Here is a 26,275-nt window from a genome sequence, read left to right as displayed (position 1 = left end):
CAGCACCATCGGTGTTGGGTAGAGAGCTGTCCCAAGCATTGTTAGAAGAAGATTCATATTGTTGCAGAGAGATTTGAGGCAATGCAGGTAAAACCGCTAAGCAGGAGTTAAGGAAAACTGCCAAATGCAAGGATGGTCAACATGAGCTAAGGTTTGCTCTTTGCTGTATTCACTGCCTCTGACCTTCAGTCTGGCTCCAGGAGAAGCCAAGCTCGTCATTCAGGAAGCCTGACACCAGTGTGACAGTTGTCCCTCCAGAGTGCCACATCCACAGGGATGCTCTGCAGAGTCCCTGGGCAGGGAGCTCCTGCTCAGCGCTTGCTCTGAAAGCCAAGACATTCATAAAACGCGACTGCAGGGACTAGACTGTTAGAAATTATTTAGGAGGTATGGTTTTCTAATCCACCTAGACAGATGCACGTTTGCCAGGAAGCAGGAGAGAGAAAATAAGTTCACACTGGAGATGCAGGGTGCCCTGTGCAGGGCTTGCGTGAGCTCCTGGCTGCACCCCAGCAGCACAGGGTCGCCCGAGGTGAGTCCTCTGCAGCTCCGTTCCCCCATCTATAAAGCAGGGATGATACTTCTGTTCTCACCTCAGTTTGTCTTCTCTGTTTAGATTTCAAGCTCCTCAGGGCTGTGTCTTGCTACGTGTATGTACAGTTCCTAGCTTAATAGAGTCATGATCCAAACTGAAGCCTCCAGGCACTCCTGTATATTATATCATTACTAATTTCATAAGAGGTTGCAGTCATATTCTTTTATCGGGCAAAAAATATCCTAGAAAAGAATAAAGAAAGCTATTAAAAACTGAAGAACATTTTTGCTGAAGTGGAAATAATGGTACTTTGTCCCAAAATGTATAAAATATGTATTGCAATTAAATTCTCTATTGGCAAATTGCTCTACAATTAAAAAACACAGCAGCTTGAGTGAGGCAATTAGAATAATAGTAGAGTGTTAATTATAGCTTGATGGATTCTGCATGCTGTCAGCAATTACCTTCCAAGTGTGCACTTTCTGAACCGAGTCCAAATCCGCAAAAAGACACCGGCAGAATTAGAAATATCTTCCTTGTTGGCATGCCTTTGCCATTTTAAAATTTGTTTTCATAAATACTTTTGTAAGCTATTTAATTAGATTTAATGAGGCTCGAGGAAGAAGCATCCTCCATGCTGTACACAACTCCTCTCTAGCACAGGCAGCGACGGGGAGTGGAGGGAGCTGGTGCTGGGGACTGGTTTCCAGTGCACAGCGATGCTGTGCGAAGGCGAGGGGATGCGGCACGGGTCTGGGGAGAGCTGCAGTGGCACGGTGCGATGCCGGAGCTCTGGATTGAGCATGGGAGATGAAATCAGTGGGAGCTCTGCTCAGGGTTGCAAGAATAATTAAAAATCCCGGGTGTCAGGTTTGAAACCACTGTGAAAGATCGAAGTGGTTCTCATTTTCATAAGGCCTTCCCCACTGGGCAAGAGAAAGCCGCTCAATAAAAGTGCCTTAAACCTTGCGTTCCCACACTGAAGAGCTAAAGGATTATTTTCTAATTGCATGTATATTTTTATAAGACTGCACTACTTTCTGTGATACATCTACCCTTCCTGCTCCAGGTTCCCTCCCCAGGGACAGGAGCTGCTTGCTCGTAGTTTGCAAACAGCTCTCAAATAAATTAAAGGACTAAACCTAAGCCATTCTCCTATTTTCTCTAGTTCTCGAAGGCTGAAACAAGACTCCGAGTCACTGTGAATCTTTTCTCTTTTTTTTTTTTTTTTTTCCTTGCTCAGCATAACAAAAGCCTAACCCCCAGGTTCTACCTAGTGAAAGCCTCTGTCTATAAATAATGCCTACTGATTCTGCCCGGGAAGATTTAGGGCTGGCCCACACAATACACGCAGTGCATGCTGAAAGGTGAGCTTGCCACAGGGGTCCTCCTGGCCCTGCTGTCAGCTGTGAGGGCACCGACACTGCTGAGCATCCCCTTGGGAAGGTGAGGCTCTGTGGGATGGGACGCCTGAAGGTCCTGGTCACCCCAGCGCTGGTGGGGTGAAGCCTTTGCAGAAGTCCAGCTTTCGGTTTTTTGGTGATCTTTGCCATCTGACAGGTTCAACGCTGTCCCAAAGGTCAAACGGTCGCTGTGCAAGCAGACTGTTAAGAGTAAAAAAGAAAGAAAATGCAAATGTTAGGCCGTAATAGCTAATGTTTCTTCTAGTTGTTTATGGTCGAGGTGGGGACTGGCTGCCTGACCTGGCTCAGCGTGCACGTGTTCCTTAACTAACAACAATGAAGCAAACCACCTGAATGTAACACCTGGTGATGGTAAACTTGCTGTTTGTGTGAATTTGATATGTGTCAGTGTATTTTTTATAGTGCCCATCAGGGATGTCTCTGACACAAGTTAGAAAGAAGAGCATCACTTTTAGTGCAGTAAAGGCTCCGTGTGATGCCTGGCTGCACGCTCACACCCATCATTGCTGTAACAACCAATGTGACCCCAGCAAGTGAGAAGATCCCCTGTGCATTACGTCTGGTGATATATAGTACTGCATTGATGAATCTGTGAGAAATCTAGGAGAAGAGAATAGGGAGATGAGAAGGTTCTCCTTTAGGGTCACAGCTTCCAGAAACAAGCTGAGCTCCTCTCACACTTTCCCACCCATCATCAAAGCAGGGTTTGATCGCTGTGATCACTGATTTACAAGGTCCTTGCCAAGTTTTGGGACTACAGGCAGGAATATTGAAGTCCGACCTTGGGAAGTCCCAACTCTTCACTGCTCTGAACAGCTGCCCTGTGATCCCCGCTCCTCTTTGGTCAGTAGATGACAATGTTTCCCATCTTGCATTCCTTGCCTTCAAGTCATTTGCAGAATTAATTAAGAGGGAATTCCAAAAAAAAAAAAAAAAAAAAAAAAAGAGGAATTAAGTAGGAACCAAGCTATTTTAGGGGAAAAGATGACAAAAACTTGCAGGAAAGGGCTGAGACGTTCAACCCACTGGGGTCACACACAACTGGGAGCTTCATGAGGTGCTGGTGGTGCGGGCTGCAGGGTGCAGGGCAGCCCTGAGCACCTCTGTGAGGCCTGGAGCATGGAGCTGGGTCGGGGTGAAGTGCAGAATGGCACAATATGGCATGCCACACACAACATGGCATGGCACAGCATGGCACGGTGGGAGCCACGGGGGGGGTTTCCTCTTGAGCCCCCGCGCCTGGCTCCCTTCGGGCACATCTCTTCCCCACATGCTCAGCTCGGGCAGGCTTCCAGGCACGGGTACGGAGCAGACATGACTTCATGCTCCACGCTAGGCTCGGGGAGCTGCCAAAACCCTGTCCCGCGCTGAGCACAGCCACTTCCAGGCCTCGGCACGGGGGCTCCGTGCTGCGAGCGGCAGCGGCCGGTGGGGAACCCACCAGCCAAACCCCCTCAGCCCCAACGCCTTTGGCCGGGCTCGCTGGCGAATTCAGCATCGTGCCTCTGTCCTGGTGTGGCTGTCCCATTTCTTTGGCCTGGAAGCCTTTGGCCTGCTGCCTCCCAAGGGGCACAGCCTGGTGACTCCAGGCACACATGGGTGAAAGCGCTGTGGGGCATGGGGCATGCCGGGGGCTTCCTCCCCTAAATGCTGCATGGGCCGCATCCATGCTTGGCCAAGGGCCCTTGGGTGCTCTCCACTGGGCTCAGGAGCTGCCTCTACGTGCGTGTCAATGCCTTAGTGCTGGTTTTGCCCAAAGTGATCTTGCTGTGGCTACTTAATGAGCCATAATGTGGCTGGTTAGGGGCCGGGTGCTCTCATGGGAACCCACAGCCCCCTTGCACCCCTCTGTGCCCCCTCCCCACCCTGGGCATCGCCTGCTGACTGGGCCAGGGTGGCTTCTGTGGCTGTGGGCAGCACAGCACCATCAACAGCAATGGGATGGCAAAATGCAGGGTCTTTCCAAAACAGGGGGGAATCTGGGGAGCTGCTTGGGTTTGGGGTGAAACACTGGCAAATTGGACAATTGGTGCAGGACACGTGTGTATGGTGAGTGCAGCCGTGCCACGCATGTTCAGGTGACTCGGGGAAAGTGACAGCAGGGCCGGGGAGAGCCTTCGGGTGAGACAGCCCACGGAGGGACACCCAAAATCGCTGTTTTTTCTGGAGGGGACGTGTAGTGGACGCGGCCCCTTTAAGAGCGGCACGGCTGGGAGGGGGGGCTCACACCTGGAGTGGCAAAGGGGGGCGGGCCTTGGAGGCTTTGATTGACAGGAGAGAACCGGCGCGGGGGGGGGGCGACCCGGTACCAATGGCGGAGCGCGCGGGCCCGGGCGGCATCCAATGGGCGGGCAGGCGGGGGGCGGCGCGGCTACATGTTGCGGTGCGGCCAACGTGGGGCCGCGGCGAGCGCAGGAGGGAGCGGCGGGGCCGGGAGGGCGCGGGTTCGAGTCCCGGAGGCGGCGGCGCTTCGAGTCCCGGCGGAATCTCACCGGCCGCGGGGGGAGCTCCGGCGGCGCGGAGCGGGCGGCAGAGAGCCGAGGAAGCGCTTGCGGCGGGGCCGCGGATGCCGGTGCCGTGAGACTTTGGCGATGCTGCAGGCGGCGAGGCGGCGCTGAGCGGCTCCGCTCCCGGGCTGCCCCCGCTCCGCTGCGGCTCCGGACGCTCGGCGGTGCCGGATACAAAATGGCGGGGCCGTTACCGGGCGGCGGAGGGTCGGCGGCGCTGCTGCTGGTGCTGCTGGTGCCGCTGGTGGCGGTGCTGGGCTCGGCCGACCCCGCCGCCGAGTGCCCCGGGGGCTGCTCCTGCGGCGCGGAGCTGCTGGGCTGCGGCGGGCTGGCGCTGCCCGAGGTGCCCCGGGACCTGCCCCGCTGGCCGCGGCACGTGTGAGTACCGGGGGGCGCTGCGGAGGTGGGGAGGGGGTGTCCGTGCTTGGGGAAAAAAAAAAAAATAAGAAAAACTCGGGTTTTAGAAGCCGAACCCTTTCTGCGTGCTCCGGCTGGGGCCGCTCCGCTGTCGCCCCCCGGTGGGTCCCGGGCCGGGTCCGGGCCGAGCGGTGGCTCCGAGGCCTTATTTGGGCATCGCCGCCCGGCCCCGCCGCCGCTTTCGGCCTTTTCTGCCCCAAAACCGGCCCCGGCGGGGGGCGCGGTACTGAGCCGGGGGCACACGGGGGGCTGCGAGCGGCGTGGGGCTGGCTGCCGTCCTGCCCGCCGCCCCTCGGCTCCCCTCCGTTTATCGGAGTCCCGGGGGGCTGCTCAGCGTGTGGTTAGGTTTTTTTGTGGCTATGCGTGTGCCACGACTCCTTTTTTCCCCTAAAACAGCGATTTGGAGAGTGTAGCCCCAAGCGCAGGACAGCAGGACTCATGTCCCCAAAAGCCAGGAGTGCTGCCGCAATATCCTGCGGGCGGCCGATGTGTGAAGGGCGACAGATTCGGCTCGGACAGCTCGGTCCCTCTGACAGCTGCCATATATCTGAGCAGAGAGCCTGTGCGCGCTCCCAGATTTAGAAAAATAAGTGCCCCCGACCATTAGCCTGGCCTCTGGAAACAAGGATCCAAAAAGGAGGAGGAAAAAGTGCCTCGGCTCTTCGGCTTGCTGCGCCTTTTGGCCGTTTGAGCAGATTTATAGATTATTGAATCTATAAAGCTCGCAGCTGTAACAGATACCCCTTAACTCTGCCAGGAGAAGGTGGTCACCGAAGTATTGCTGGAGATCATCCAACTTCTTATTAAGAAGAATTATTAGGGAGTTGTCTGGTTCTCCTGGCGTTATTCGCTGCTGGCCACAGAAATGCCTTGTTTTACATGAAATTACCCGCTGTCGCACCGAGAGGAGCCTGTGGCCCGTCCTAGTAAAAGCCTGGCTCGCCACGTTCACCTGTTGCAGCGTGCTCCTGCACAGTACGGCTCCTTCGCTCAGCCTTCCTGTAAAGTTTTAATCTTTTCAGCATAATTCCAGAATCCCCCTGTTCCTTTTCAAAATAGGACAATGTGTCTTTGTTCCTGCAGGGAAGCACATTAATAGCCTGGTTTGAACAAATTGATTGTTGTGTTTTTCAGGAGTGCTAATGCCCAGGAGTGTCTTATTTGTGTGGAACGGGTTTTTGAATGTCCCGACTTCAGTTTAAATTTTACTGGTGGAATAATTGCACAAATAAATCTACAGCCTGTGGGCTGTTGGTCTTTTAGCCTCTTAGACAAAATATGGTTTGTCACTTTGTGAATTCTAAACTAACGAAAGTCTTAGCTAAAGGGGAAGCTTGTGATGGCTTTCGTATCTGACAATTCAGAACTTGGGGCATTTTGCCTTTTCCTAAGCTGATCTAAAAAGCAGCCATTTAAGCTATTATACATACTTCTGTTTTTTAGAGTAATGTTGTTTCTATTGCTTTTTGTGATTGCTAGGCTCCTAACTGCCAACTTCTAATGCAGGGGGTCACTGATGCGTTTAGCAGAGAAGTGTCAAGGTCTGATTATTGGGGTCTGGGGTCCCCCAGCCCAGGTACCCCTTCCCCAGATGGGATTGCTCGTAGGAGGACAAGAAATCCCATGTTTAGTGGCTTGTGCTGGCTGTGCTTTGGCTTCATTAGAGAGCTTTTGAAAATCCCTCCTTAGTAGTTATCTTTTTTTTTTTTCCTAATTGGTGCCGCAGTGCTCGGGTCGGATCTCAGTGTGTTTGAGGTAAAGCTTTTGTTTGGGCTGCTGGAAATGCGGCTCTGCGTGCTGGGGAGCTTTCTGAACCGACTTAATCGCTGTGTATTTTGTCAACAGGACTATCAGTGCTGAAGAAAAGCAGTGGGATCTTTTGAAACTATTGTTATTTCTTTGTTGGCAGCAGGGCTGGGAGTTGTAATTTCTCTCTTTGGCTTTCAGATGGCATAAGTGGTGTGCAGCAAGGGCAGCGCGCTGCAGTCGCTCACGGTTAGCGCAGCATGGCACAGATGAGGGTTCTTAAAAGAACAAGAAGCTGGCGGTGGGTGACATGCCGTGCACTTCTGCACAGCCAGCTCTAGCAGTGTGCAGGACGTGTCACTACGCACAGCCCTCGTAAGAGCCGCGGCATGGAGCAAAAAGCCCCTGGCTGTGGAGGAGGCTGCTGGTCGGACTGCACCCGGCAGCCGCTGCGTGTGCCTCTCGGAGTCTTGCTCTGGAGATGCTTTGTGTCAAACTCGGCCTGAAGGCTTGATTTACAGCAGAGCGTTATCTGCGGTGTAAGTTTTAGGGCCAAGCTTAAGTACAAAACGCTTCTTGCTCTGAAAATCTTGGTGCAGGGCTCCACTGCTGTTGGTGCCATGGCACATCACCAGCATCTGCTGTTCCTGTTTTCCTGTGTTATCTTAATTTTTCAGGAGTGTTGAGAGGACTTTTCTACTTAGTGATAGAGCACTTCGTTTTTGGGTACGAACTCTAATGGTGAGAAAGCTTGTGGCTGTGGAAGTGCAGTGGGATAGCTGACTTGTTGCTGGTGTGGTCTGAAGGGATGAAAGCTTGTTTATCTTCTGAGCAAGTTTGTGGTGTTGTGACCCAGACAGCTAGATGAAGTGCTAAGGATACTGGGCCCATGTGTCCAGATGATGTAGGGGTTTCCCCCCGTTGTGCTAGATGCTGTGCCAGAGCTGGTGCTGCTCAGACACCTCCGGTTCTGCTCTTGGCCCCTCTAGAGCAGCTCTCATGCGTGTGAGCGCAGCTACTCTTTAAAGTTACTCAAGGGAAGAATTTGTCCATGCTTTGAGGTAGAGCACGGCAGCCCAGGACTATGAATGTTATGTTTGCAAAACAATAGACAGGATCAAGTCCTCTAGCATCTCCCAGGTGTCGGTGGAGATGAGGGGGGAGCTCTGCATGGAGCTTCCTGCCTTTGGGTGGGTGCAGGTGCGGGGCATTGAGCACAGCAGGGTCTCTGCAGGTTCCCTGGGGGATTTGGGTGATGTGCTGCTCTGCTTTCTCAGGGAGATGGGGTTGGATATATGGATACGTTGCCCTGAGGCACTTCCTGCAAGGGTGTTTTCTGTCTGCCTGGTGCTGCTGCTCTCTGGAGAGCTGGGTGCTCCTGAAAAGTCTTGCGGATGCCTGGCCACAGGCCCTGAAAGTGCATTTGATCTGGGAGCCTGGGACGGAGCCCCGCTGTACTAAAGTACATGCGCATGGGGAGATTTTTACAGGCAATGAGACCAGGATGTTTGTGTTCAAAATCACCTATGAACTTACATTTCTTGCTGAACGAGGGCTTTCGCGTGCCAGATGTTGTTCCTGCTCTCTCCTACGTTTTAGGTAGCTTCTTTGGATGCGGTGGCAATCTCATAGGAAATGAGCTCTGCTGCTGCCTGTGTGCATGATGCTCTCAGGGGATTGCCACGGGTTGCTTGTAGCCCCCTAAGTAACCCCTGCCCCTCTGCAGACGCAAGGAGAGCTAGCAGAGGAGGCTCTGGGGGGGATAGATCCTGCGGGTGGCTTGGTGTCAGTCTCTTTCCCGCATGTCCCGCTTCCAACCCTGCAGAAATAATGGAACAAAGATTACTTAATCTTTGTTAAGTAATTTTTCTCGCTGTGCCTGGCCCCGTGCAGTTGGGGGCTGCTCCGGGGAGGTGGCTGGGGCTGAACCCCCAGGCTGGGGTGGCCGCTTGGCCGGGGTGATGGAGGAGCCTCTCCTCACGGAGCAATGCCTCTGCAGGCACGAATAAATGCACACGCTTGCAAATAAATCCGCCCTGCCTGTGAACATGTGTCTGTGGATTCACTGACCACCCTCGGCATGCCGTGATATTTATTGGCTCTTGCTGGAGAACAGCACTCAGCAGCAGGCCCTTCGCGACCGCTGTCTGATCTTCTCATCTTAATCCCTGACTGAGCCACAGCTAGGGCAGGAGTGATCTCGACCAGACTAGGATTAGATGTGCATGTGAGATTCATCAGATGCATAATGCAGCCTCAACGGGGCAAAAAATCACTGCTGAGAAGCTTTTCTGGCTGTTACAGGACTCCCTGGCCTCACGTGAAGGGCTCTAGGACCCCTGCAGCCTCCCCTGCTTAGTCCTCTCTTCTTTTGAGAAACTTCATGGCATTTAATCACTTTGAGGCTTTTCCTCTCCACAGCGACTGCAATTTGAAACGCGAGGGTCCCATACAAAAGGAGCAAGAGCTCAATGGGCTGTGTTAATATTCAGTGCTATTTACAATGGGTGCAGCCTGAAAAGGGGGAGAATGGATGGTCTGGGAGCTGGGGGAGGAGGAGCTGCAGAGGGAAAATTCCCAGGGCAGGGAAAGGAGCATCTCAGTAGGCATCCAAAAAAACAAACACACCAGCAATTGTTCTGTAGGAAAAACAACCATTATAATGTTATAGTTGCAGCTCAATATTTTGTCTTCGCTTGTGCAAACTGCCCTGTAGACGTGGGGTTTGGGGGTGGCTGGGCTTCGGAGGAGTGCCTGCCTGGAGGGTGAGGGATGGAGCAGGGAGCCGTGAGGCTGGCTGCTTCCCCCAGTGCTTTTTGGCTTTCCCTTCATCTTTTGGGCCTGCTGGCATGGCCTTCCCATGGATGGCAGCCACTGTGGGTGCTCTGAACCTCCCGTGGCAAAGTGCAGCCTCTGGCAGTCCTGCAGTGCCCCCAGGCCGTGCCTGCACTTAGCTTCTGGCTGCCCCCAGCCCTTGAGGGGGGGCTGGGGTTTTGCCTCGAAGGCCGAGTGGCAGCAGAGCTGCCTGGTGGCTCTCGTTTCTGTCACCAGCCGTGTTAAAACCTGGTGTTTGTCCCTGACTTTGTGTGTCAACCGCACCCAGAAACTCTCAGTTAGGCCCGCGGGGCTTTGCATTGATCATGCTGGCTGCCTTGTGAGACACCTTGGATTGAGTTAGCTCAGCTCATCAGCCTTTAACGCAATCACTTTGTGCTGCTAACCTAATCACCGCGGCTCCGTTCATCCTGCCAATGTCAGGGCAGAGATAACCTCGCCTGGCGCTGCCGGGAAGGCACAGCCCATGCGAGATCCGGGCTGTGGGCCCAGCAGCTGGGCATGAACTTAGCACCTCGCTCACAGCGTGGGTGACTTCATGTAAGGCTTCATATAAAGGGGGCTCAGAGCACCCCGAGACCGGTGAGGAGCTATGGAGAGTGCTGCTGCGAGCCCAGTGCGGCATGCCAAGGAAGCCAAGGGAAGATGGGAAGGGCTGCGAAGCCCTCTGTCATGCTTCCTGGTGTGTTCAGCTATTAAATGATGTGCTACCAAGTGTTTTTTCTTCCATACTGTGCACGGGGGCCCGAGTCAAGGGCCAGGGTGCTGTTGTGCTAGTGCAGAACGCGAAATGTGTTTTATTGCAGCTGAGTCATCCATTAATGGTTAACCAAACGCTGCGCTGCAGTTCAAGTCCTTCAACCCCAGCCTCTTCCAGCTTCAGCAGAGGACCACAACATGTAATGCGTTGCACTCCTTCATTAGCTCTTCAGCATGTTGTCAACCCAGCTGCAACTGTCTAATTTTTGGGGAGTCTAGAAGCAGGTCCCCCTTTTGAGGGATCACCTCTCAAGAGCTGATCCTGTGTCGTGCCGAAGTCCAGGAGCCTGCTCCAGTTCTGTTGGTTGCATTTTCGGTTTGAGTAGGACCTGGAGGACAGGAGGCCACCTGCCTGGTTTTTGTTCATGGTACCTGCCTTGGACACGCAGGCAGGGTGCTTGCACCAGTGCTGTGGCAGTTTTGTACCTTGTCGTGTTGCACGAACTTCAGTAGGAGAAGTATTTCAGAGGTCCTCTATGTAATGAACAGCTTTACACAGAGCTGTAGACTTAAAACATATACAGACACATCTTCCAGTGTCTTGTGTAAGTTGCATTTAAAAATGCATTGGCTGGCTAAAGCTCAGTTCTGGAGCTAAAGTTTTGTGTGTGAGAGGATGTGTCATGGTAGCTGTGATATTGATGTTTATGAGATGGTTTGTTTGTAGACTTGGTCATTTTTGGGGCCATATTTGGCAATTGCATTCAGCTTGGAAATCTACAGAGGTATGGTCTGAAATGCTTTTTTCTTAAACCCTACTCCCTTGGGGAGGCAGTGCGCAGAGTGCTTCACTTTCAGTGAAGGTGCCTATTTTTAGATGAATCCTTTCAGATTAGGAAACATATACCTTGAGTTCAGTGGAAATTTGGCTGTGAAGCCTTGAAATACGACACGGCTCCCTAGACCACCACCTCCAGCTGGCAGCTCCTTGCTCGCTGCAGAGAGGCAGAACAAGCCCTCAGGTGCATGAAGGAAATGAGACATAAAACAAAAGTTGGGGCTGTGTTGCTTCTCCCAGCGTACGGATACAGATCCAGCCATGCTTGCTGCCCTGGAGCTGGCTATCAATGCCATCTGCTAACCAGCCTCTCGCAAAATGCCACCCTGCAAGCTGGGGACATGCTTTGTGCAGGCTGGGAATTCTGTAACTGCACTTAGTCTGTTTTAGCCTGCCATGTGCCAATGTAAACACAGGTTTTCTACATTAGATCTAGCATAGAATAGTCCTAAAAAGTGATGGCTGGCCAGTGGGCTGGTACTTTGTGTGAGTGGGAGCTCTCAGCTAATGCTGCTTGCTCCCCAGCATGGGCAAGCAGCTGCAGCAGCACAGGGCTGAAGGAGCGTTGGGTTGAATGGGATGTGCCTGGGGTTTGGAGGAAGGTGTTCAGATGGAGATAGCATTTAAAGCTGCTTCCTGGAGGTGCTGTGGGTGCCCCATCAGCAGGGCTTGCTGCAGCAGTGATGGGTGATGTCCCCAGTGGCGCTGGGGCCAGGCTGGTGTGGCAGCCGACCCTGTGGATGTGAGAGCTGCTGGTCTGTGAAGTGTGTTGCGGGTAATAAAATGGCTATCAGAGGAAACTGCCTGGCTGGAGGCCCTGTGAAAAATCACCCCCTAAATGTGTTCCAGTTGTCCAAACATTGCTGTCTCTCCTTCCTCCTCTTTGTGTGTGTGAGCTGGGGGAAGATGGGGAAAGCTGGCTCTGCCTCTGCCAGTGCCTCGAGCAGCTCTGCTTAGTTTTCCACAGCTTACTTTAAGTGATGCTTGGCCAGGCTGTGGGTTCAAGAGCTGTGAAAGAGCACCAGCTGCCTTCCTTTAGCACAGGTCTTAAAGAATTAAAATCCTCTGGAGTGGTGACCCTTGTGTGAGCCTTACTCAGCACAAGGTGGCTGCTTTGGGCTTGATCAAGAAGATGTGTGGGTGCTGGCAGAGACACGTGCCTACGGCAGCACTGAGCACCCCATTGCTTGCAGAGGGAGATCTGTCCTCCCCTGAGCGTCTGGGTGGCACCTGGTGGCTCCCTGCTTACCTCCAAGCTCCTGCTAGGTGATGGTGTGGGCAGGGGCAGCGTGGGGACATGGTGCTTCTGGCCTGGGGGATCTGGCCTTCGCTCGCCTCCCTCTTGCCTTCTCTGCCCTTGCTGGAGAGCCATGGCAGCATCAGCGTGCTCTGTTTATCTGTGCAACTCACAATAAACCTTTGTCTCCTTTTGAGCTGGGGGCAGAGTCAGAGCAACACTTGTGTTTCATTTGTTTTGGCAAAGTGGGGAGACTTGTCCCATTTTGGGAGATTTAAACAAACCATATGATGTTTCACTTTGAAATGTGTCATAGCACTTTCCAGTCTTCCTTTGCTAAGCATGTTTTTGTGCTGTTCCTATCTATGTTGGTCTATAAACAACGTTGTTCCTCTTTTTCTTCTTAAACCAAACAAGTCTAAGTAAGAATTCTTGGCTTTGGAATGGCTTTGGATTATTTCTGGAGTATGGCACATAAGTGCTGCATTAAACCCGTAAATAATGTGCATGTTCAGACCTCTCTGATCTGGTTTGTGAGTTTTGTGCTGTTCTTGTTTCACTTCGTTGTAAACCCTTCCTATGTCCTGCTTCCCAGCCTTTGTGATCGAGCAGATTGCCACCCAAAAGCTGCTCAGTGAGCTTAGTATTTGGGTGACTGTTCACAAGAGCAGGTGAATGACCTCTACATATTCCTTGTTACAGACAGCTAGAAAATAGCCTAACGAAGATAACAACTGTGCCTAGGCAGATTCAACTCTCTGCATGAACGGGAGAGGTGCTGGTCCTGCCTGGGGAGCAGAACTGCAGAGCTGAGGCTTTACCCTGGTTTTAGTGCTCTCATCTCAAGCAGTGTCACTTGGTTTTGTTGCCTCTCAAGCAAGAAGCTGCCTGGTTTTATCTCTGCTCTGCAGGGACATGTGCTTGCCCTGCTTCAGCTCCGGGACTCTCGGGGAATGTGTCTGTCTGAATTTATCTTCATGGGGCTCAGTCCAGCTCCCTGGGGAAGTGGCTTGGCTTTTGATTTCTTGGTGAATTGATCCCCTTCCAGGAGCTCTGATTTCATTTTTTTTTTTATTTCAAACTTACTGGTGGAGACGTGTGCTGGTCATTGAGTTAATCTCCTTGGACGGAAAGCTGTATGCATTTGACAGAACACTTGGCTTGTACCGTGTGCTTCAAACAACAGCTGGCTTTGCTTCTCCCTGGTCTTCTGCTGGCTTTGAGGCAGGTACCAGTGGTGGCATCTCCCGTATCCTGGCCTCACCGGGGACCAGCATGGCCACTTCTCCACACACAGCAGCGCTGGGGGCTGTGGTAGGAAGCATTTCAGCCAAAGCAGCAAGCCCTTGTGATGGCCGCAGCTGGGAATGGTTTTTGGCGACTCGCTGCTCCCATCTTGGAGCAGAGCTTCCAGGAAGGAGAGGCTTTCGTGCCTCCCGGCCCGATGGGTGTTGAGCAATCAGCTGCAGATGGATGGGATGGCCCCAGACGCCTGCATGTCCCCCTCGCCTGGAAGCACTGCCACAGGCAGGGGTGGGTGCTGGGGGCTCTGTCCTGCTCTGGGGGCTCCCCAGTATTTGTATGGAGAGGGCAGAGCCACATGGCTGTGCAGCATCCCCAGGCGATGCCGGATAGCAGCCGGAGCTGTTTACTATAGCGATGCTTGCTCCTAGTCTCCAGCACTTGTGTCTCAAGTGCTAACACTTTGTGGTCTGCTCCACAAGAGCCTGACAAGCTGTCCTTTCAGCTGGCAGGGACGGCAGGATCTTGTGTTTGTCTGTCTGTGTGTCCCCAGGGCTTGATCTGGCTGCCAGGGTATCTTTTCATTTGGACCATGCATGATTTTTCCCCAACACCTCCCCTGCGTGTCCTGCTGCTGTCCCCAGGTGACAATCCCCTCCTGCAGCCCCAGTGCTCCCAGTTAGCTGCTGCTCTGCTCCCAGCCTGGCTCCCTTGCTGCTGTTCGCTGCCCTTGCCTCATCCTCCAGCTGCAAGCGCTCCGGCCAGCCCCCAGGCGAGGGTTTGGAGCTCTCCCTGTGCAAGTTGGGAATGCCAGCATGAAGCTTGCTCAGGAACAGGCTGTGCATGACAAAGCCATTCAGAATTGTTATGACTTCTTTGAGAGTCAAAACAACAAAAATCCACCTTTCTGGGCAGGGAGGAAACAGCCCCAGAAGTGTTCAACTGCTGCGTGCTAATTAAACCACAATGCTCTAGCTTTGTTTGCGAGAGGCACGGCTAAAATAAGAGGAATTCATCACAGGCTGTGGGCCTGCACATTTGGAGACAAAATGTGGAAGCTTCCCTGTCCAACAATTTCCAATTACTTCCTCTCTGGTTTCCCGAGTAATCCTGACCCCTGGCTATAAAACCGTCTGCCTCGCAGGGGCAGGACGTGTCTCTGCTCACATCTCTGTTGTGCCCATTGTGTCCCCAGCCTGCCCAGCACTCGAGCTCGCTGCCGCAGGGTGACCTTGCTGCTTGTGGCCAGCAGGAGAAAAACTTCTTAACCCTGGGAAGCTGTTTTCCTGATGCTGCTCTGCGATGGACAATAAACAGCCCTTGTGGGACTGGGAATGGGTTGAAAATGTGCCTTTTTGTGAAGGTTGTAGTCTGTCACTGCTGAAATTCCTTCTGACAGCTTTCCTGCCCAGGGCACCTTTTGGCTTTGAAATGCAGAATTCCTTCCCTTCCTGCTTGAAGGGCCATGGAGCAACCAGGCTGTGCTGGCCGCGGAGGTGTGAAGCTGTTCTTCTTGGGGTCCTGCTTGGGTGGGGAGATCTGCAGGATTCCTGTGTAGGTCTGGGACCATGGACACAGCCTGAAAATGGCCGCAAATTTTTTTAAAAAAACTTGAAAGATCCCTCTCACGTAGTATAAGCCCATAAATTTTGGCCTTCAGGTGGAAGACAGAGGTCTAGTTTTCTTGCTTTTGTGGGATGCAATTGGCACTTCTAGAGGACTTCTCATGCGAGGCAGCCAGCTGAATCACCTTCTTGCAGTTGGTGTGACTTTGGGATGAGAATGGGAGCAATCAGACCCCTGTTATCCTTACAACTACGTGTAAGTCCCGTCCTTGGTTATCGACTGGGGAGTGTTGTCTCTGAGCAGAAGACCAAGTGCACGCCTGCCCTTTGGTGTCTGTAGACGGCGAGGCGTTGGGAAGTGGGTGGATCCTGTCTGGGGAGAAGCAGCTCTGCCAAGAGCTTTTCACAGCGCAATCATCTGCTTTGTGAAGGCCAAGAAAACTTGATCTGGAAGTCTGCTTTATTTATTCATTTCTAGCTCCGGCCCCGCTTTGAGGGGAGCGCATGGAGGCCACCAGCCTTGCTAGGCACACAAGCTGTCCTGGCACGGCCACGCTCCCCTGTTGGAAGATCATGTTCTGGGCGATATTTGAAATGCAGCTGCCTTTGAGCAGAAAACCCACACTTCCTTCAAAGTTTTTGACTCTTGCATTTTTCATCTTGGGCAGACTTAAAAGTTTTCTGCAGCGTTGAAGGGAACCGTTTGGTTTCCCTTTGCCCACATGTCAGCATTCCTGAACAAAACAGCCTCAAGATTTGTGGAGCGGATTCTTGAAATTCTGAGAATGTTTTGAGCCAGAAGATGTTTCCAGAAACTGCCTGACCTAACAAAAAGACTTGGTAGGGCTTGGGGAAAATGAATAAGGCATTTTTATCCCGTTTTTAAATGAACATCATTCCAATCAAAACCACCATCCTTGGGAGCTGTTCCGCTCTGCCACCTTGCTGCTGTTAAACCACACTGTGCTCATTTGAACCGACCAGATAAAGAAGATATGCATTTTAAAAGTGAGGTTTGCCCTGCCTTTGCACTGATTTCCCGTGTGGTCTTCCCCATGTCATTTAAGGTGAGCTCTGAAAAGGGGTTTAGATCTCTGAAGACGGACTTAGGTGAAAGGGAAGTAGCTATGTACCTGCATGCTGTGATCCCTGCTTGGATCCCCTGGGGATGTTCTCCCAAGCACATTGAGAAGATATATGGCTTTGTGGCCACAAACACCACATAGCTTAAACCCTGCAACACCAGTGTTGCTGTCCTGTGTGGTCCAGGCCATCATGTGTGCTCCAAACATACCCTCATGGTGAGCTTCTGCAGAAGAGCTCAGTAGGAAAAAGCTTTATTTTTGCCCAGAAATACAAATGGCAGAGCAGGGAAGGTTGCTCTCTTTTGTTTTTAAATGCTAGTCAAGCATTTCTGACACTTCTGTGATGAAGCAAATTAAATCACACCAAGCCATATTTTATGTATAACTGTAGAAAACACTGTTTTGAGCAAAAGTCATTTTAAAAAAAAGCCTATTGGAATTTGAATGGAGAACACAGCAGTGAGTTTTGCTCTTTGCCTTCCTCCTCTGTTTGTGTAATGGAGCTTTTGACAGTGCTGTGGTGTAAATACTAGATGTCTCTTCCCATGAGTGTGTCATTACAGGTGTGTGGATGATGGTGAGATGGATTTGACGCTGTGGGCAGTGCAGGTGTTGGGAGGCAGGAGGCTGTGGTGTCCAGCACTGCTGCCCCACCTACCTCACAGCCTCATTTCTGAAGGTTAAAGCAGCAACCCTGGTGCAGAGCTATTGCTTTTATTTTTTGCCTGAATACGTGGCTTTTGTTTTATTTTGCTAGCTTGTGTGCTCAGGGATTGTGGAATTAAGGCTTTCTCTTCACCAAGGAGGCTTGACTGGAACCGAAATTGCTGATTGATTCCCTTTTTTGCCCTCCCCCACGTTCCTGCTGAAGCTGAGAACCACTTCAAAGGCTCAGATGTGTTGGTGCCAGACGCCACACAGTTATTGTTAGAAGAATCTGAAATATAATTGAAAACAAACCTTTGTTTGACCAAGCGTATCTGGCTGTAGCACCCATCTCCCTCTTGAGATGAAGGCTGAGGCTCTTCTGGATTTGATGTCCGCACACATGTTATGATGCGAGTGGTCTGTGAATTCTCTTGCATCTGGTAAATGCTTGCGAAATCTGGGAAGTGTATATTTTAAAGCATTTTTCTTCCTACCTAGGAACACACAGTGCTGCTTAAAAGTTACTAGGGTATTTCACAGAATTTCTAGGTTGGAAGAGACCTCAAGATCAAGCCCAACCTCTGACCTAACACTAACAGTCCCCACTAAACCATATCCCTAAGCTCTACATCTAAACGTCTTTTAAAGACCTCCAGGGACGGTGACTCCACCACTTCCCTGGGCAGCCCGTTCCAATGTCTAACAACCCTTTTGGTAAAGAAGTTCTTCCTAACATCCAACCTAAAACTCCCCTGGTGCAACTTAAGCCCATTCCCCCTCGTCCTGTCACCAGGCACGTGGGAGAACAGACCAACCCCCACCTCGCTACAGCCTCCCTTGAGGTACCTGTAGAGAGCGATAAGGTCACCCCTGAGCCTCCTTTTCTCCAGGCTGAACAAGCCCAGAATTTGTGGAATTCCTTGCGGTATTTATAAAACGCATTGAATTGGCCTTGGCAGGCTAATTTCAGTAGAGATGCTCCGGGTCCAGGTTCCTGTGCTTGACAAGCGAAGAGTTGTCCTCTTGCTTTAAAGACCGTCTTTTCTGTGGGATATGGGATATTGTTTGACGTTATCTAAAACATTTGTAAAAGCACAGACAAGATAGATGACTGCATCCATTTCAGGTTTATTTGGTGTGAAGGCAGAGGTTTGAGCAGGAAGCTTGCTTAGCTCTCTTGGCAAAGCCCATGAGGCCGGAGGCTTCCAGGGGGCCCAGCAGGTTCAGGTGCTTTGCTCGCAGCCTTCCTCCCTCTTGTGCTTGAGCTGCTTCCTAACACAGTCCCGTGGGCTTTGTGGCTGCCAGACATGATGTGTTTTGGGTTCCTGTTGCTTATAGTCCTCTCACTTATAATTGAGCAGACTACACTTGGTCTGGCTTGGACCAGAACTTGTTTTGTGCAGGTTGGCCAATGGTAAAGCTCTGGGGGCCACCATATGCTTTGTGTGACCACATGGACTTGTCATGTCCCTCTGTGCTGCAGATACCTGGTTGTGGCTCTCTCTAGCACAGATGGACAGTCTGCTGAAACCTGAGACCCAAACCCTATGAGAGTAGGGAAGCAAGGCAGGGTTCAGCATGCTTCCTTGTGTGGGTGGCTCCTGTAGTCTAACTAGGAGGAACAGGACCACAAACTTCTGCCAGTTCGTCTGAAATCCAACATTCAGCAGCATGATGCTTGCTGAATTTCTTACTTTTCTTTGCTTCCCCTACCACAAGCGCCAGCCTCCTTGCATATGGCTGTCTGTCTGTTGTTTATTATCTCTGTTACGCTGTGGTTAGTGCTCACACATGATATTTCTTTGGTTTCTGTACAGACCGAGCGGGTTGTCCGCCACTGGATCCAAAAATGTAAACTATTTATAAATGAAAAATACTCTCGGGTTTTAAAGAGACGTGTTGTCCTTTCTCTCTGTAGCATGTGCACATTTGGCTGATCTTGTGTAATCCCACTGATGGAAATCCAGACCCTCAACAATTTAAGGAACCAGTGGACACGGGTAGAAATTTTGATATGACCTTGTGCTGGTGGGGGGGAGAGCAAGAGGTGATAGTGATAAACAGGGATGGAAAAATGTTGGCTGTGCTGCATTCAGTGCAGATGCAGGCCCAGACTCAGATAAAACTTGCTTCAGAGTTCAAGGATTCTTGATTTTTGGTTTTCTAGCTGGGCTCATCTCCATCATAAGCAAATCTTTAAAAATAAATAAAAGGACAAACATATTAATGTGGCATGAAAGGGCCTGAAACAACTAGGGTTTTGATGCACTAAACAATTAAAGTGTTTGTACTCTGTCTTTCAAGCATGTACTTAGAATTTTATATTGAAGTAACACCCTGTGTTTAGTCTCCCAGGGAATGCACAAGATGGTATTTGATGGCCAACTTGTTTTGGTGACTGCTGTAACCCCAGCCAGCAGGCGTTTGACCAAAAATGATGGCAGCTTTCTCATCTTTGGTTCACTTAGGCAGCTTTTGCTACGTAGCTGTGATTTGTGAGGCTCTATGTTGTGTAAAACTCATGGATTTGCAGCATGGCTGAGGTTGGAAGGGACCTCCGGAGGCCATCTGGCCAACCCTGGCTCCAGAAGGGTGCCAGGCCCATGTCCAAGTGCCTGTTGAAGGTCTCCAAGGAGGGGAATCCACAGCCTCTGGGCAACCTGTGCCAGCTCCGTCACTTGCCCAGCACACAAGTGCTTCCTGGTGTTCAGACAGAGCCTCCCGTGTTTGGTTTGTGCCCTCTGCCTCTTATCCTGGCACTGGGCGCCGCTGACAAGAGCCTGGCTCCATCGTCTTTGTACCTTCCCCTCAGGTGTTTACAGAGAGCGAGCTCCCCTGAGCCTCCTCGGGGCTGAGCAGTCCCAGCTCCCTCAGCCTCTCCTCACAGGAAAGATAAAAATATTGAGTATATTTGCACTGATAGTGATAACCCCTTACTCTGTAAAACCCACTGGTACAAATACAGGACTTGCTTTTTCTAATTTTAAGTATCCTGTAGGAGTACCTGAATGCGCTGGTGCTCCTGCAGGTACCTTTGCCTGTCTCCCCCCCAGGATAGCGCTTGGTGGAGGATGACTTGCAGCCAGCAAGGACTGGAACAGGGCCTTAACATCCTGATCGTGTATTAATGAACAGCCAGGCAGGCGGGCCAGTGCCAAAAAGCAGCAAGTGAGAAAGCCAACAATATCAGCGCGAACTTTGCACTCCGGGAAGTGTGAAGTGATGTTGGTGAAAGGAGTTTATTGCACAAGTGGAACACTGCGGCCCTCTTTGATGCCTCAATTTCTGCACTAGCAAACCAATGATGAATGCAAACTAAGGATGAATAACCGGACGTCAGTGCCCGTCTGTTCCCTGTAACATGTTCTGCACCTGTGGAAATGTTTCCCACCCTCATGTGGCTTTTTAGGGTGCTTGCTCCCAACGTGTGGGGTGGGGGGACCTTTCACAGCACGTGCAGTTAATTCCCCCATCGCCTTCAGTGGGTTTTGTTACAGGCTGTAATGCTCTGTCGGGACCCTGTTCCTCACCCAGCTTTTTCCAGAAGCATTGGGCAAGTGAGATTCCAGCCTGGAATAATATCCAAAATAAGCCAGTGTGTGAATCAATTAAGGAAACAGCTACTGACAGCGATGTGCTCTTCCTGGTATTGGCTGAAATTTGATTTCTTGACTCCTTGCACCATAGTTAGCCAAGCTCTTTAATCCCAAGTGTATTACCAAGTCCCCCAGCCAAGATTTTTCAGGATCCTTGTGTTTTTGGAAGGGACAGCTGGTCCCTGTGGAGCTTTCCCGGGATGTGCAGGCTGCATTTAGGACACGTCCCGTGTGATGGGTGGCCTGGGCCGGCTGTGGGGCTCGGTGCTGGTGCCTGTCAATGGGCTCGATTATGCCTCTGCTCCGCAGCTCCCCCCAGGAATGCGCAGCATTTGGCATGGGGGTTTGTATCTGCTCTGCAGCGAGGGATTTCTCTTTTTTTCAATCCAGAACATTTAAAGTATTTAAGATGATCTCGCAAATATATTTCTTTTCATAATTGGACCCGGGCCAGTTTTGCTTGTGTCTGATGTATAAAGTGGGTTTGAAAAAATGTTGTTGTTTCTCCCTCTCCTCCCATTTAAACATTTCAGGAATGTCAAGTCTTGTCAGCCTTGGCTTTGCTGAAAAATCTCTTGAGGAGCTTGGGATGTGTTTTTTTTAAAATGTGATCTCAAAACCCTGAGGGAAGGTGCAGAGGGAGGGAGAGAGCAGGTAGTTAACAAAAGCTTCCTTTATCCCAAACCGTAACTAGGCATTGCCACTAAATAGCAGCAGCCACAAAAAATTCAAACAACCTGGCTCTTGGGTCTCCAGCATTTGGCCCCTTGGTTCATCTTGTGCTCTGCTTCCCCTCGCAGTGTTTTCCAAGGCAGATAAAACCCAAATTTGTAATGTAAACCTCTCTCAAACGAGAGCAGATTTAAGGCAAAGGCTTTTATTCACGAGACTTTGCTGCCTTAGCTGCGTGTAACAGCAAGTAACGTGCGTGGAAGGAGCGGGCGAAGTCTGCTTTCCTGAGGACTTCTGTCTTTAGGGCTGACCGCCTTTTTAATTGACTTCTGCAAAGTTTGCCTGTTATCTCTGCATCGTGTTTTTAGTATCGCCCTCCTTCCCCCCTGGCTGTCCTTGGTGTATTTTGGGAAGGCTCTGGGCTGCCTGTTTGCCGGAGGAATCGACCCGGGCGATCACGAGCTGCTGTGCAAACGGTGCCCAGCCCCATCGCTCTCCTCTTTTTAGGGAGGATTTTTGGGGTTGGGGAGCCCCAGCTGCTGCTCATGCATCAGCCCTGGGTAGGGCTGGACTTTGGAGCCCAGCCCTGGAAAGGGAGTGGGGGGGAAACCACCCGAAGAAGGAAAAGGAGGAAATGTTTGTTTAATTCCTTACGTAGCGTAAGGTTCAGAGCGAGCAGATTGTGAAATAGCACGGAGCGGGGAATTGCTTTGCCCGCGGTTTGCAGATAACGTGCAGAGCAGGCAGCAGCGGCCAGGGGGAGGGAAGCAGGGCTTATTTGTTTGTCTAGTTTGTTTTTAATTGCAATAGCCTCCATAATCCTCCTCCCTCCCAACTGTAAGCGATTCCATCTTTATAATGTCCTCTCTGTTACTTGGTGTGAAATACAGGCAGTGCTTGTGCTCTTATGATGGGGATTAATTGTTTTAATGGGCAAGGGCTGGGGGGAGCCCTATGTGGTCTTCCTCTGCTGTTGTGGGGTTTGGGCATCACTCAGATGCCAGCGTGGCTCTGCCCCCTGAAATTCCCTTTTAGCACCCCCAGCTGCTTGGGGGTGATCCCTCTGGGATGAGCGGGATGCACGTTGCTGTGCCCAGTATGGCTTTGTACAGCAACAGGGGGGCAAAAGGGATGGGATCAGGGAGAGGGCAGTGCTTACCTGTGCCCAGGAGCATACAAGTCAGGAGGTGCTGGAGGATGCTGCATGCACAGCTCAGAAACACACCGGGTCTGATGGCACTTGGGCATCCCAGCTGTTTCAGGCTTTGCACTTCCTTTATTAAAGGGGAATAAAAAAGGCGATAAAGGAGCCATTCGCAGACTTCTCATAAATATCACAGGGATTTCACAGCGAAGTGTGGAGACTGTTGAAGCTGGTCGGGCATACCAGAAGCTTTATGAAATAGTTGGATTTGATCAAGACTTAATCACTCTCAGGCTGCCTGGCTCAGCCTCTCTCGCCTTCTTCCCATTCTCTCTGCTGTTCCGCTGCTGAGCCTCAGGGCATCTCTAAATGCCTGTGGTAAAATACAGCAGGTGTTTAGTGAGCTGAAGCCATCAAAATTAAGCAATGTGGCAGCACCAGGCTGCTGGTGGCCCTTTAGGCACAGGACAGTAAGTAAAAACCCTTTCTACCTTTCTGCAGAGATGCTCGGAGCATCCCTATGCCTTGCAGTGAGGTTGTACTCGTGCAGCTGGTGGGGCTGTCATCGCAGCATGGATGCTGTCCCTGCCCTACTGTGGCACCCATGGGCTGCAGCCACCAAAATCAATCCGCCAGAGCCCCAGGGGTATGTGGAGGCCACAGTTGTGGGTTCACTGGGAACGGTACCTTAGCTCTAATTGCTAATAAGTGTTTTGGATGTGGCTCCCTAAAACCTTCTGCTAACACATCCATCCTCACACAGACGGCTTCTCTGTTCCTGGCTATCCGGGCTCCCGGTGTTCGCTGGAGGCTTTTCTCCTTGGGTTTGGAGGGGCTCTGCCTCCGCAGGCTCACGCACACGTTCTGCTTTAGCCGAGTCCTTCCCAGCCTGGAACTGCACTGCTCTTGCATTACCTTGTGGGCACGTGTCCAAGTTTGAGCGAGGGAGAAACACTTCTCTTTTTTCCTTTGTGCTGAGAAACAGCCTGCTTTTCCACGAGCAGAAAGCCTCCGATATAGGTAGGAGTTTCTAATGAATTTAATGAAGTTATTAGTAAATAGGAATGGAACATTTTCCAGCAGCAACTCTTAAGTTTACTCATAAGGAGTTTATTGATCTCGCAAATATATGGGTAACAGAAGCCCGGAGGTGTATGACAGTTAATGTGTAACCATTAAATAGACTTATTTGGACACTTTTTATGTGCTCCCATAGCAATTAAAGCTTATAAGCATGCGGAGAGCGGTTTTATGCAGAGCAAAATGAGAACCTTTATCCCAGAGAAGGTGTTCATGGAAAAGGTACAGTTTATGTAATCATCTTCATGTGACCCCACGTAAAAAATGTAGGGCTGCAGGAAAACAGCGAGCCCAGAGCTGAGGTCGGCTGCATTCTCGCTGAGCGCTGGCTTCCCTCCCAGCGGGCAATTTGGTGTATTAAAATCAGTGCCGAGTGTTTTAGTGCGAGCCTCCTGAACCGAGGGTTACGTTGCTGCTCTAGATTATGTTTTGGCTCATGCCCCTGTGTGTTTTTTTCATTTTGGAGCAATTTTTGTGGCTGTGTCAAGCTTGCTCAAGAAAACAAAGTGTTTTCCCACTGGCTAACCTGGGCAGGCAGTAAGTGTGTCCTGTAGCTCCCAGGGAGCTCCGTCCTGGTTAAACACTTACGTTAGCAGTTGCACAGAAACCCAAGCTTTGTGGGAATGTGGAAATGCTTTGGTGTCTTTTCCTTGCCTTTTTCTTCCCCAGACAACATATTTCATGCAGAGTGATGACTGAGTCAGATGCTGGGGATTCAGCAGGCGAAGTGCACGCATGCTGTAGCTCCTCTCTTCTACCAAAAGAAATGAAAAGAAGGCTGAAAAGTAGACTCATTCCAGGTCTGTGCAGCAATGTGTTCTCCGAATGGGAGAGTGTGGGCAGTGGGGGAGAAAGGATAGAGGGCAGCCTGGCTCAGCTGATGTAATCATGATTGCAGAGCTCCAGGCAAATATTGACACCAGATTTCTTGGCAGACGTGCTGCTCCTGAGGTGCCCGGCCAGTGAAAGATCTCTGCAGCACTTACCACAGCGTAAAGCGGTCCCTCCTGGGACCATGGGGGTGGGATGGAGAACTATGGTATGGGGGGGGGGATTTCACCCAGAGGTGCTGTAGTGTCCTCTGCTGAAGTCCCAAACAAATGGCTGGGCTGGTCCTGAGATGCTGGAGGGACGGGGTTCCTCAGTGTGCCTGCACTGCTGGTCAGGTGTGGGCTGAATGCCCAGGGTGCATTCATCTGCTCTGCTCTTTGCAGGCAGCCGTTACCTCTTCATGTCTTTACAATAATAAAATAAATACCAACCGCCAGCCACAGAAGGGGAAAATCGTAAAATTCAGTTTTCCATCAGCAGTTGGCTGCCTGGGCGTTGCTCTGGCGGGGGTGTTTTGCTGAGCACGTGTGAGATAACCTGCTTTCTCTGCTGCAGTCCTCCTGCAGAATACACCAGAGGATTGTTAACATCAGCCAGATACCTCCGTACTACGGCTTTGTAGCGTAGTCTGGACAAAAGGTTAAATGAGGCAGTCATTGCTGCGGTGTTATTTCCTATACGACACTCTGGAGAAAGTTCAGTATCACTTAGTTAACTTTTGCAGAGCCATTTCCTGTAGGTTTTGTTAGAGAAAAAGCTAGATTATGTGTTTCCAGTTGCAGCAGAGTTATTTTCCCCTATAAAATGCACTGCAGTTTATTTTTACACAGTTTTCATTGGTTTGCAAAAGGCTTGGGGGGGGGGGGGGGGGGCCCCGTTGTTGGGGAGATTCGGAAAGGTTTTTATTTCATACCTCGCTTGCTGTGACAAATTGAGGAAAATGCATTTGCTAATGTGGCGTTGCTGCAGCAGAGCCAGGCAGCAGAGCCAGGCTTGGAATTCCAATTCTGTGTTGGAGCAGGCTCCCACGCTGGTCAGGGGCTGGAGAAGAGCTCAGCATCCTGCTGTGGGTACGGCCTGATTTGGGGAGGACCAAGAGGACTGCCGCTGACAGTCAGCATCTCCCCTTGGCTGCTTTGGTGGGGCTGTTTGTTGCCCTTTTCCTTCTGTGAATCCAGTCCTGGGTGCTGGGAGGAGCTGACAGTGATACAAAACTGCACTTTTTGTAATGCTGGTAAGTTTGTGGCTCCGCAGCTGTGGTAGTGAGTTGTGTAGGTGTTTCTCATGTGGTTTTCAGCCATGTGATGCGCTCTTACCCTTGGGGCTCCTTGGACTTGTCATCCTTCATCACCTCTCCTGAGACCCACTGCTGAGGTGCCGTGGGTCCTCCATCATGGGGAATCTCAGGATTTCATCTCCTTCTTGTGCAAAACTCAACCCTTTTCCATCCTGTGTGCTCAGAGCAAGGTTTTCCACAAACCCTAGGAACTTCTGACCCTTAGGAAACTCTGTCATTCCTTCTCCATACTCTTCAGAGGTTAATCTGCCTGCTCTCACAAGGGCAAGGTCTGAGTTCTCTAAGCCGAGAGGACACCTGTGGCCCTCCCCATGTGATCTCAGACCTTGAGAGAGCACTGTCTGCCTTCATTTTTTTTTGAATAATTGTTTTTTTGGAGTGCAAGGTGCCGATGTGGAGCCAGCCCAGCCTGCCTCGTGCCCCATGCGCGAGCAGGGAACGGCGAGCATCCTGGCACAGCGCCTGGCTCCCGAGGACCACTCGGAAGAGCAAAAAGGGCATTTCTGTGCTTGGCCTAATTGGAGTGTTAGCTCTTCTATTTGCAATGCAGCCAGGTGGCCACCCACGTGGAGTTTTGTTCTTACTGGGCTTATTTCTTATTTTGAGAGGCTGTCAGGCAGCTTTGAGCTGGCATCGACTTTGGGTTACGCCTGAGTGGGACAGCCTCAAAGCAGGAGGGAAGGACCTAGCTTTTTTTTTTTTTTTTACCACCATCCTGCAGAAGCTGTTGGATGAAGCCTTCCTTCAGATACTCCTTCAGATGAAGGGGCTCCCTGTGCTGAAGGCCAACTGCAGCCTCCGCTGGCATATAACTGGTATATAAGCACCTTCTGGTGGGCAGAAATACAGCAAGACATCTGGTCCTAAATGCCAAGCA

The 26,275-nt window shown here is 51.1% G+C and overlaps 1 protein-coding gene across 3 annotated transcripts in view; it reads left to right on the top strand.

The window, feature by feature from the left end:
* The first annotated feature begins 4,496 nt into the window (after positions 1-4,496).
* LRIG1 (leucine rich repeats and immunoglobulin like domains 1) overlaps positions 4,497-26,275 on the top strand; it is an 86,614-nt gene continuing 64,835 nt past the window's right edge. For all 3 annotated transcript variants that reach the window (XM_035337461.1, XM_035337460.1, XM_035337458.1), the window contains exon 1: positions 4,497-4,844. In XM_035337461.1, the coding sequence (XP_035193352.1) occupies positions 4,645-4,844 (200 nt within the window). In that variant the 5' untranslated portion in view covers positions 4,497-4,644. The remainder of the gene's footprint in view (positions 4,845-26,275) is intronic.

Source organism: Oxyura jamaicensis, chromosome 12 (assembly GCF_011077185.1).
Source record: "Oxyura jamaicensis isolate SHBP4307 breed ruddy duck chromosome 12, BPBGC_Ojam_1.0, whole genome shotgun sequence".
In the NCBI taxonomy this organism is placed as follows: Eukaryota; Metazoa; Chordata; class Aves; order Anseriformes; family Anatidae; genus Oxyura; species Oxyura jamaicensis.
The sequence above is the reverse complement of the archived record's forward strand: the minus strand, read 5'-3'. Positions and strand labels throughout refer to the sequence as shown.